Source organism: Anoplopoma fimbria, chromosome 10 (assembly GCF_027596085.1).
Source record: "Anoplopoma fimbria isolate UVic2021 breed Golden Eagle Sablefish chromosome 10, Afim_UVic_2022, whole genome shotgun sequence".
NCBI lineage: Eukaryota > Metazoa > Chordata > Actinopteri > Perciformes > Anoplopomatidae > Anoplopoma > Anoplopoma fimbria.
Window position 1 is genome coordinate 11,720,253 of NC_072458.1, and position 12,653 is coordinate 11,732,905.

The window sequence follows — 12,653 nt, forward strand, 5'->3', positions numbered from 1 at the left end:
GGCCTTTGGAAGAAAAACAGCCCCACAACATCAAAGATACCACATCATACTTCACAGTGGGTATGAGGTGCTTTTCTGTATGGCTATCTTTCTGTCTACGCCAAACCCACCTTTGATGTTTGTTGCCAAAAAGCTCTATTTTGGTCTCATCTGACCATATAACCCGGTCCCATTGAAAGTCCCAGTAACGTTTGGCAAACTGTAGGCGCTTTAGTTTGTTGTTGATTGACAGCAGAGGCTTTTTTCTGGCAACCCTCCCAAACAACTTGTGGTGATGTAGGTGGCGTCTGATGGTAGTTTGGGAGACTTTCTGACCCCAAGACTCAACTAACCTCTGCAATTCTCCAGCTGTGATCCTCAGAGATTTTTTTGCCAGTCGAACCATCCTCCTCACAGTGCGTGGGGTCAATGTACACACACGTCCTCTTCCAGGCTGATTCTTAACATCTCCTGTTGCTTTAAACTTCTTAATTATTGCCCTGATAATGGAAATGGGTATTTTCAACTGTTTAGAGATTTTCTTATATCCATTTTCTGATTTGTGCAGCTCAACAACTTTTCGTCGCACATCGTCACTGTGTTCTCGGGTCTTTCCCATAGTGATGAATGACTAAGGGAATTTGGCCTGTGTCACCTCATATTTATACCCCAGTGAAACAGGAAGTCATGGTTGACCACTTAAGAGTTCCTAATCAAACAGGTGAACTTAAAAATGTAAAATATGACTGGAATTATACTTGAGTTAGATTTTAATCATGAGATTTTCTAGGGGTGCCAATAATTGTGGCACACATGTTTTGGAGAAAAATATGTATATTTTTTTTTTCTTTCAATAATTTTACTTCAATGAAAAGGTAAGACCAAGAGGATAAACAGCAAAGACATTTTTTCACAGCCTGTTTTGCTCATATTCACTAAGGGTGCCAATGATTCTGGAGGGCACTGTATATTGCATCACATGACAATCACAGAGGGGAAATGAAAATCCTACAAGGGGCAAAAAATCTGACCAGAAGACATAATGTCTTGTCCACATCAAACACAAGCTTTTTTTTGTCATTCAGCAAACAGAACATAGCTGTTATATCAAGGAAGGTTTAACACAATTTAGTAAAAATTTAGTTAGAGAAGATCTAAATCACAGAACTATTAAATCAAATATATATGGCATGCTTTCTAAAATGGACAAAACCAGGATCATAACATTGCTTATGATATCTGACAGCAAAGCCAGACTTTTTTGTCCTGACTGAAAAATCTAAAAAAAATAAGGATGGATTGCCATGGGATTTGGAATCCTACATTCATGTTCCGCAGATGATGAATCCTACTGATGTTGATGATCCCCTGTATTTTGCTTTGCCACCCGCAGGTCAAAGTTTTCACTTATCAAGTGAAATATCTCAACATCTACTGGATGCATTGGCACAACCTATTGTACAGACATTCATGGTTCTCAGATGATGAATCCTTATGACTTTGAGATGCTTGACTTTTCCTAAAAGGCCACAACAAGGTTTCATAAATTTAGTTTAGTTTTATTTTAGCTAAAATCAGATGAGGTACATGGTAAACATTATACCTGCTAAACATTAGCATTCTAGCATGTTAGTATGCTGATGTTCAGCATTTAGCTCAAAGCGCCACTAGCAGTGCCTTGAGAGTTAACAGGCATTTTTATTTGAACCTGATACACGGAGCAAAAACTTTTCATCTTTTTGCAACTGAGAAAAAGACAGGATGATTCAGAAGAAATCTAAGTCCTTGTAAAAGGGGAGAAATTCAATCCTTAAAATGAAAGTGGCGGAAACTTTCATCTAAACATGAGTGCCCTTGTCACTGAAGTCTATGGAGGCGACATAGTGGAAGAATTTCCTGTACAAACATATTAAAATGGGGATGGACACAGTGCTGCGTCTGTTTCTTCCCAGCAGGGCCGAGCCTCTGCGCAGCACCCACGGGCCTGTCAGAGGTAGGATACAGGAATGCGGAGAGTGGGCTGACCTCGCTGCTTGTGCCCTCGTGTCCAGAAGAGTCTTGGATTTGTCTCAGGGCCTGGAAGGTCGAGGCCGAGCGCGGGGCAGACAATACCGGCCATTGCGGGAGAGCTGTGGGACACAAACAAGGGAGATATCCTTGAACCCCAGCAGGAATGTTGATCTAGACCAAAGACGCCCACTCAGAGAGGCAGCTGAATATCTATATGCTACTGGAGATAGGGAGAAAGAAATAAAGCCTTTCTCTGTTCTATCACATGGCCAGTCACAGTTTAGGCTTTTCAAATAATTAGTTAGAACAATTTAATTACTTCTGAAACCTCTGTGAGAAAACAGATGCAGCCATCAACATGTTAGTAAAAATATCCCCATGCCCCATTTAAAAACTAGCAAGGGTTAGAAGTTCAGTTGGTCACGGAAATATCTCATCATCAATTTGATGGATTGCCATGAAACTCTGTAGATATATTCATGCTGCCCTGAGGATGGATCTTACCAACTTTAGAGAACTCTAAAGACTTTTCCCCCAGCGCCATAAGCAGGTCAGTTTTCACATATCATGTCAAATATCTCAATATCTACACAATGGTAAACTTGGTATAGATATCCTTGGTGCCCAGATAATGAATCCTAAAGACTTTGGTGATCTTTTGACTTTTCTAGCGCCACCATGAGGTTAAAATGTGTGATCTTGAGCGAAAGGTAAGAACAGCTATAGGATGGATGCCATAAAGCTCTGCACATATATATTCATGGTGCCAAGAGAATGGATCTTAACAACTTTGGAGAAAACCAGACTTTTTCTCCAGCGCCACGGGCAGGTCAATTTTCACTTATCATGTCAAATATCTCAACATCTACACGATGGATTAGCATTAAAACTTGCTGGGCTGTCACCGGGAGACTTGAAGTTGTTGTGGTATCCCTGTGTATGTCTGGTCTCCAAACTGAAAAATTAGGGCTAAAGTTGTGCAGTGTGACTTAGACTTTAATGTTTAATGCTGTTTAGCATTCAAATGTTAGCATGCTAACATGCAAAACTAGGATGGTGAGCATCGAATTCGATCTGCTAAACATCAACATGTTAGCGTTGTCATTGTTAGCATGTTAGCGTGCTGACATTAGCATTTAGCTTGAAGTACAGCTTCACAGAGCCACTAGCATGGCTTTAGACTCCATTCATGTCTGACTTGAGGAAAAGTGACATGAAAAAGTGTTGAAATGCGTCAAAGTTGGTTTTCAGTCAGAAAAAAACTTCTGACCCTGAAAGCTGTTACACAACAACAGAGGATGGTTTCAGTCATTCATTGAAAGATTTTGTGTCACTGAAGATCCATCTCATATAAGCTGTAAAGCCTTGAAGTCTGCAGAGAAGATCAGACTGTTGAAGTGTTGAATTGCTTTGTTCCACACATTTTTCTCAAATCCAGCAGGGATTGACTCAAGTGACTCAAGGTTAAAGAAGGATTCTATGTCAAATCAGGTCCCACTAGTTGTGTTTAAGAGTGAAAAGCCTTTGTGTTGCTCTGTGTCTTTGTCACCCTGGATGACCTCTTCGTATCGCATCCAGTCCCTGCTGTCTATAGATGACAACATAACTATGACGCTCAGGAGCTGATGTCACCGTTCAGTGGACGCTCGGGCCAAGAAAAATCTCACTTTCTCCAACATCTAATTGTGTCTAACTTCACCTTTTGTTTTCGATGAAACAAAGAAACATTGCCTTTAAAGACAACAAAACTTGATGTGCTGCTGATTTTCTGACGCACTTAGTGTCTCCATTGTCTCTGAAAATTCCCATTGTGTGAACTAATAGGATCAGCCGTAAGATGTGAATGTTTTATTTTCCCACAGTGCGTCCTCACAGCGAATCCTTTTGGCCGGTAAACAACATCAATGCAAATGTCTTGGTGGTCCAAAGCCAAACGATTCCATCAACATTTGGCAGGAGCAGACACACAGCGCTCGGGCATAATGCTATCATTTGTTTAGCATCTCAACAATATCATTCTCTCTTGTTTCAAACGGAGGGCCAGAGGATATTTTTTGAACCAGTGGTGCTGTAAATGAAGGAATGTTGCAAACAGGGGACTTCTTCTGATTTTAACTGTCAGAAAAGGAAAAGAAGTTACAGACTACTGATCATTAATCATTTTGCTTGTCTCTTGGTAGTTTCCATTTCTATGTCTTTGTATTCATCTCGAGATTTTCACTACACCTTTAGATTTATGAAAGAAAAGCACTACACTACAAATGGATGTAATTTCAGGCTTTTTGGGGTAATATGGTTCTCATAGTCAGTCATATTTGTAGGGCATCTGAAAATTATCAGAATTTCCCCTTTAATATAATATGTGATTTTGACATAGATGGTCATAAGAATACTTCCAGTTTTATGTCACTTTAATATTTGCCCTAAATTCTAAATTCAGAGCATTAATAACACCAACGAACTATTGTAGTAATTTCTACCTGAGCAGGGAACAAAGTTACTCTACTTCTGTGTTGCTTGTTATGTGATCTTCTCTGTTCTTTGCTGACATAGCAGAACAGGCGGTTACTGCTGTTAACGCCGTCCCGACATACTCCACGTCGTGGAAGCATAGCACCCTCCAGTTTGCACTGTGAGCACGGTTTGCACTGCTAGCTGCAAGTTGAAGGCTCAACAGTTGCCGTGTTGAGAGTGTCATGGAGGCAATCCCTCAATCATAGATATTCTCTGCATTTTAAATTTAATACCCTTAACCAAAACACTTATCTTATCAATTGATCATAATTGTTCATGCCGATAAGAGTGCATCAATATTTGAGCAATCTACTCATCATGTAATCTATGTTCTACTTTTTTGCTCACTCTTCTGCCTCACACCTGCGAAAAGATTTCTCACACAGACGTTCACAGCTTCCTTTGATTATCACCCGACAGTCATCCACGCTGCTTTATATTCATTAGATTTACATATGTGTTCTCACAAATCTCCTGCGCTGGGTTTAAAAATGGCCCCTCTTTTGCACCTAGTGCACCAACAGACTGGTGGTGCAGGGGGACTATCAGTAAAACTTTGTGGCCATGATGGCTTACATCTCAGAGCTTCCTGTCATATGTGAAAACAGTAAATCTCTCTGGAGGGCAGAAATATTTCACGGCTCATTTGAAGTGCAGTTGGAGGTACTGGGCCAGCCACCTGTTGTTTTCCTTCATTCTAGCACAATAATGATCTGCAGCATTCTGGCAATTGTCCTTCATTATCTGAAAAGGGGTAAAAATATATTAAGGTGTATGTGCAAAGAATACATTTCGAAAAAAATATCTTAAAACATTACAATCATGCCTCAGTGTTTACTGTAAAAGGTGAGTGAAATAAGAAAAGAATGTATATGAAAATGTTTCAGAAAAACTTTATTTCAAAATTAAAATATCTCTCTTCTAATGCCACAGTTATATATAAACCCATTTTTAAAAAACATTTGTGTTAGTATCTTAATTTGGACGCAGACTTTTTCATCCAAACAAAAGGACATTAAGAATGCAGAGACAACATCTCAGATTCTTCTCTTAAAGACAAATCTGAGGTACATTTTTATTTATAACAATACACACGCATTTGCTCTAGTGGTAGAGCTCAGCGACCAGGCTCAGCTTGTACTGGGCCGCTCCCAGTGTGTGTGTGTGTGTGTGTGTGTGTGTGTGTGTGTGTGTGTGCTCCCAGTGTGTGTGTGTGTGTGTGTGTGTGTGTGTGTGTGTGTTTGTGTGTGTGTTTGTGTGTGCGCGTGTGTTGTTGCCGTTGCGCACACATGTCCAATTCATCTTATCTGCATCAAATAAAACAAAGAAATGTCCCCCTGCTCCAGACGCCATCTGATAACATATCGGTTTGTCTTTGCACTTCACTCAGTGTCACTTAAGGAAGATGAATGGCCGTTGGAGGCAAACCTCCCTCACTCCCTCTGCTGCTGGTGCTAGGAACTGCGCCTGATGGCTTAATACACTTCAAAAGCCTGCCATCAAAAGCACTGGTGCTGTGAAGGACAGGTGTTGAAATGACTTGATGGTAACCAACACCTCTCTGACTTACAGTGGCAACACAAACTCAACACTTCACATATCTGTTGCTTTATGTAAATGCTTGGTGAGATTTTGCTTGACAGCAGATTGTCAAGTTGAAAGTATGTTTCAAGTACCATATTTTAGGTACTTTTACTTGAGTATTTCCATTTCATTCCACGTTGTAATTCTACTCCATGACATCTCAGTGGGGAAATATTGCAATTGGTACTCCCCTTTACATTCACCTGAGAGCTTTCATTTGTTACTTTACAGATAAAGATTTTACAGACAAAACATCCAATCAATTTAGAAGATAGCTGTAACAATAAAATGCTGCTTACCTGTTGTTACGAGAGTTACTTATATATTACATTTGAAAAATAATTTCAATTTATTTAGTACAAATGTCGGAATATAAAAAATAACCAGGACATTTTAATAAAAAATCGTCTTTTTGGAAGATTTTGTAAATGTTCATTAGACTTAGGTCTTCAGTTTTCAGACAACGAAGATTTATGCCAATTTGATCAGAGAGAGAAACAGACTTTAAGTAATGTTGTCACCCTCTGCATTTCAGGAAACTCAAACAACCGTCATTATCTGAAGACGGGCTTTCTGTACGACTGACCAAAACACCAAACAGAACAAACACTGAGGTCCGACAGCGGTAAATCACACAAATGGCGATCTGGGGCTCCCGGCTATTTAGCAGACATAGCGAGTCCATTTCAAACTATTGGGGAAAATGGATGTGCTGTTGCTGTGGCCTCCTCTCGCGGCTCAGTGTCATGGTAACAACAGGTCTGAGCTGGAGGGCTAACCACCTGAGAGATAGAGCAGCAGGGTTCAAAGCAGCTTATAGGCTTAAGTTTCTACAGAGGATGGTAAATAAGTTCACAGGGGTGGGAGGGAGATGATGCAGAGTTACTGTACCGTATATATCTGTACATGATCAGCATACTGTGCTATGATATCATGATATCACTGTGTCCTCCAGCTGAAAGAGAAATTGAGAGCCTTGTGTTTCTGCCCTTTAAGACTCCATTAGTCTGCTCAAATTGTTTCTTTGGGGACTTCTTATCTGCTTCATGTCTTACTCTATCGCAAACACATGTGGACCTCTTCACATGGCACAAAAGTCTCAATCTTTGCAACACACCCTCCCTGACCCTGAAAAAATGAATAAAAGCTCCCCCTTAAAACAAATGATGCCGTTTGACGCGTAAATAATGTAGCGTGAAAAAAAAAATTGAATGAGTGAATTACTGTTGGAAGTTTCAAAATGAAGCAGGTGTTTTGTCTTCATTTAATTTGGGAAGGTTCTTTGTTTTCCTCTCATTGGAAACTTTGCTAAATGGGTTCGATCTCTAATGCAAGGACTCTGCCCTCATTTTTTCTATTTGTTCTCTTGTCTGTTCTTCACTGTTGTTCTGCAGCATTATGTCTTTATCTACTGTATTAAAGGAGTTCATAAAAATAACTTTGTTTACAAGAATAAAGTAAATTATCAGTACATATTCAGTTTGATAAGTTGTTTTAAGAGTGAAAACAATAAGGAAAACATTCTTCAGACATTCTTAGACACAGCACAAACTTGCTGTTCATCATGTTAAAAAGAAACGCAGCAAAACTTCCCTCTTGGATTCCTTTATTGTTGATTAAAATGATGAAGTGCCCTCTTGGATGCCCCTATGGCAGGTTAAACATGATTAAGTGCCCATTAGGGTGCCTCTCCAGTGGAGAAAACATCACAGAGTGCGTTCTTGGATGCCCTCACCGTTAATAAAACAAGAAGCCAGGGGACCATTCCCAGTGCACTAATGGGTGACCTTAAATGGAGAAAATGTGATGCAGTGCAACTTAGGCTGCCCCTGACATGCAGCTGCTGTTTAGAGATCTGAGCTGATGACAGATGAGCTGAAGTAATTCAGCACCACGGACAAATATGTCTTTAAACAGATGTCACATTGTCACGATTCTGCAGGAATAAGTGATACATTTCTTGGTAAATTGGATGCGGTCTCAAGGCTCCGGTGCACCTTTCTTCTTCCCAGCAGAGAGACGGATAACATCTTGTTCGATGGAGTACAGAGTCGCCATGGAAACTTCAGGCTGCTTCAGGACATGAACCAATTACAAAACAACATGCTCCCCAAAGTATAATAAGCTGGTGATATAATGGTCGCTGTCAAGGCCCAGCTCAGAGCAATCATCATCGGTATCATTACCATCATCATCTTCACTACCCTTAGGTTTTGAAGGAGTACTGGATCTGTGTTTAATTCACCTGATCAACACCAGCAATTAACCAGACGCCTAAACAATAACATCTTCAAAACGTGTACAATCGCCTGAGGACAAGTGGAGCCCAAGATAACATCAGCCTCCGCTCTCAGTTTACATAGCATGTGCATCATCCCTGTCGTCATTTCCAGATGGTTATCCCCAGCGCGGATCTCTCAGCATTGGTTTTTATTTAAAACTCACATGCTCACATGCTTGCATAACGATAATACAGCTGCTCCCAGACCCTGGTCAGAGCAGATCAATAGCCCAGGCTGAAGGCTGAGGACGATCGATTGTATTGAGAAAAATAGTATTTCATGGCTGAGTTATGAGCATGTTCACTCATATGCTTTGTATTTGACCCTAAAGAAAAAATGCTATTTTAGAAGTATTAAATCCAGATGTTCCTTACAGGAAAATCCTTAAATATTTCAGTAAAAATTAAAGGGCTAATCCACTCATTTACTTTTGCACTTCCATAAATTTGGGGTGACTTTCTGAGAGACAGATTTTAGCCATATAGGATGGTATCGCTATAGGGATGACAATGTTGGTCTGTTGGGCGGCATGTCTGAAATATCTCAACAACTATTAAGTGGATTGTCATGGTATTCCGTATACAAACAACTGGCTCTAAATAGGGCTGATTGGATTTGCATTCTCGTGTTCTCGCGTTTTTGTGCGTTTTTTGCGCTTGTGCATCGGCCACCGTAGTTCTCATACCCGCTTGGCACGCAGGATATTTGGTTGGTTGCAATCCGCAACCTACACACCTACACACACTGGCCCTTTAAGAGGTTTTATTATATTAAAGACTGAAGTGAACTCTTTGGGAAAAAAAGTAAAAGGCCTCTGTTTAATGTAGGCACACAGATTCATTACACTGCGAGAAAAGTTTGTCATATTAAATTATACAAAGGCACACTTGACACACACACTTGTATTCTTACTTTTTATTGTTCAAAATAATATGCATGTAATAATTGTCATGCATTGTGGAATACAATGGCAAATATTTCAGAAGACATTGTCACATTTCATACACTGTAAAATAGTGTCAACTCCATGACATCCATGGAATTATTATTATTGTTAGTCCACTTTACATTTGTCTGAGAACTTTCGTTTACTGATTAAGATTTTACGGACAAAACATACAATCAATTTAGAAGAAATTAAACTGTACTTTATAATAAGCTATACAACATTGTATAAAGTAATTCAAATGTGCTCCGCCTCTCCAAGCTGTAACATTAAAATGCTGCTAACTTGTTGAAGTAGCAGCAATAGTATTTTAATAATATGGTATTGCCATATCTTATATATATAATATCTGCATGTATACATTAAGTTTGGTAACACATTCATGAAAAACAATGCATCCTGTGTCGACACCTTTTTTACTTGAGTGCTTGGCGTACTGGCTTGTGGTTTTTAACAGCATATATGAGGTTGTCTGTTTATTCCCATCCCACTGGCTGCCGGTCACTGGTAACACTGGGAAGGTATTGGCGCGATGCGTTGCGCGCAGCATGGTGACGTTGCCATGGACACAAGGGGAGGCAGCCTGCAAACGCACGAGCCCAATCCAGCCTTTATCCAGGAGAAATTCCAACCTGAGCTTCAGGATATCAACATGTAACTACTCTTCAATAGAAAAGATGGAGCTGCAGGTGGAGAACCAAAGTCAGCCTTTCAACACCAACACTGTGCGGCTGCCAGTTAAACCCGCAGTACTGGGGATGGGGATGGACAACTTTATTTCTCTTCTGATATTCGGACTCATTTTCATCCTGGGCGTGCTCGGGAATACCATGGTGATCACGGTGCTCGCGCGCAGCAAACCGGGACAGCCGAGGAGCACCACCAACATCTTCATCCTCAACCTGAGCGTGGCGGACCTGTCCTACCTCCTCTTCTGCGTCCCCTTCCAGTCCACCATCTACATGCTGCCCACGTGGGTGCTGGGCGCGTTCATCTGCAAGTTCATCCACTACTTCTTCACCGTGTCCATGCTGGTGAGCATCTTCACGCTGTCAGCGATGTCCGTGGACCGCTACGTGGCCATCGTCCACGCCAGGAAGTCCTCGTCGATCCGGGTCGGGAGGCACGCCATGCTCGGGGTGGTGCTGATCTGGGTCCTGTCCCTGGTGATGGCGGCGCCCGTCGCGCACTACCAGAGCATCGTGGAGAGGGAGGACAACAACACCTTCTGCTGGGAGGTCTGGCCGGATCACCATAGGAAAGTGTACGTGATGTGCACGTTCGTTTTCGGATACGTCCTGCCTCTCACTTTGATATCGGTCTGCTATGCAAAGGTGGGTGCGCACGGGTCCGGGTGCGCATACAATCTCCGGCGTTACAGTGAAGTTTCCACTGTTTGGAGTAAATACACTTGCATGCAACGTTTATCATAATGCAAAAAAAAATGTGGCTTCAATGTCCATAAAATTAATTTCTAATATACAAGGATAGACTTTCAGCAAAAGGGGTTTGAAATTGACAAATGAAACATGATCTGTCCTCAAATCTGATGGCTGGTGCTGCATTGATTGATGATGTTACAGGAAATCTTTAAGAATGAATTCAAGACAAGAGCCTTTATCTTTAATCATACTTTTATTATTGCAGGTTTTAAACCATCTGCATAAAAAGCTGAAGAATGTCTCCAAAAAATCAGAGCAGTCCAAAAAGAAGGTTGGTGGAGCTTAATTCTGTGTCTCTATATATGTGTTCATCATGTTATACGATAATGATGTGACTGGAAACGTGGGAATAGAGTGTGGACATGCCTTCCTACTTTGTATTTTAATGGCTGATGGTTTAATGATGGACCAGCTCTGTGTCCCTGAAGTGATGCTAGAAAGCAAAGTGAGTGCAATGCTCACTGGGGGAAAAGAAATAGCCAACACATAAAAGTCTTAAATATAGAGGTTGAAATTAGTCTCCAATTATTTTCATGATTAATCAATTTTTTCAAAAATGCCAGAAGTTTGCTGGCTAGAGCTTCTCAAATATGAGGATTTGCTTCTTTATTGTCTCACATTAAGAGAGTAAATAAAATATCTTTAGTTTTTGGACAGGTGGTCAGATAAAACTCGACATTTGAAGATGTGACCTTTGATTCTGAGAAACTGGGATGGGCATTTATTTACTACCTTTTGACATTTTAGGTACTCACTAAATCAAGATAATAACTGTCAGTGAGGACATCACCCAGTCCTGTCCATTCTTGTGTCTTCATATTTAGCACAAACGCCCACATGGACTCAAGGATGATCTAATTAGAATTTATTGGTAGAAGGGCAAAGGTCAAAGTTTACTGTGACCTCACAAAACATGTTTTTGGCCATAGCTCAAGAATTCATATTCTAATCATGTCAATTTCACAAAAACGTCTAATAGGATTAAATGATGATGTGATGATCTTGTTTTAGCCTCCACAGACTGTCCACTTACATGTGATACCATGAAAACAACTAATCATTGTCTCCGCAGACTGCCCAGACGGTCCTGGTGGTGGTGGTGGTCTTCTGTCTGTCTTGGCTGCCTCACCACATCGTCCACCTGTGGGTGGAGTTTGGCTCCTTCCCCCTGAACCAGGCCTCCTTCGTGTTCAGGATGGTGGCTCACTGCTTGGCCTACAGCAACTCCTCCGTCAACCCCGTCATCTACGCTTTCTTGTCGGAGAACTTCAGGAACTCCTACAAGCAGGTCTTCTGGTGCCGGTTGCCCAGCAAGTGTCCCGTGAAGGACACCAGGGAGCTTCGCAGCAGGATGGAGACGGCTCCGTCCACTAACATCAGTGTGACTTACAAAGGTCACGACTCTCAGATCAGTAAAATGCTTTGATGTCGCCGCTGGTGTTGAGAACATCTTTTGTTTTGTAGATAAATACTGGATATTTGAGGCCAATATGTATATTGATATTTGAGATAAAAGAAAATACTTTAATGGAAACCTGTGGTTCAGTGTCTATACAGTTAAAGATAAAGTCACTGTGAATGATTTTGTATATATATAAATACATAATATAAGCAAATGCATAAAAGTAATCCCAAATAAATAAGTTTACAATGTGCTTGTGAATGAATGAGTGTCACAAAGAGATTAATAAATAATATTTACTCATCTTAAAAAAATAAAAAAGGCAGCTTATACATGCAGGAAGCACAGCCGTAATCAGTGATTTGGTACAGTTTGTTCGGATGTAATCAGTTTTAGCGGAGCTGGCGTACCTGGCGCTCTGATCTGCACCGATTACATATTGTTTCCCTTAGAGGCTTAAAATGACTTTTGCAAACAGTTAATGCTGCATGTTC

General features: G+C 40.8%; 1 protein-coding gene across 1 annotated transcript; it reads left to right on the forward strand.

Moving 5' to 3' along the window:
- Positions 1-9,992: 9,992 nt before the first annotated feature.
- On the forward strand, positions 9,993-12,183 carry galr1a (galanin receptor 1a). The gene is made up of 3 exons (XM_054606505.1): positions 9,993-10,649; positions 10,963-11,028; positions 11,830-12,183. Exons 1-3 carry the CDS (start codon positions 9,993-9,995, stop codon positions 12,181-12,183), a joined length of 1,077 nt encoding a protein of 358 aa, XP_054462480.1.
- Positions 12,184-12,653: the final 470 nt, after the last annotated feature.

Bases quoted from the DNA above. Each gene is read 5' to 3' on its own strand.
- galr1a (XM_054606505.1), top strand. From the start codon at position 9,993: ATGGAGCTGCAGGTGGAGAACCAAAGTCAGCCTTTCAACACCAACACT. The intron at 10,650-10,962 runs GTGGGTGCGCAC...TTATTATTGCAG, and splicing joins TATCGGTCTGCTATGCAAAG to GTTTTAAACCATCTGCATAA. The intron at 11,029-11,829 runs GTTGGTGGAGCT...TTGTCTCCGCAG, and splicing joins CAGAGCAGTCCAAAAAGAAG to ACTGCCCAGACGGTCCTGGT.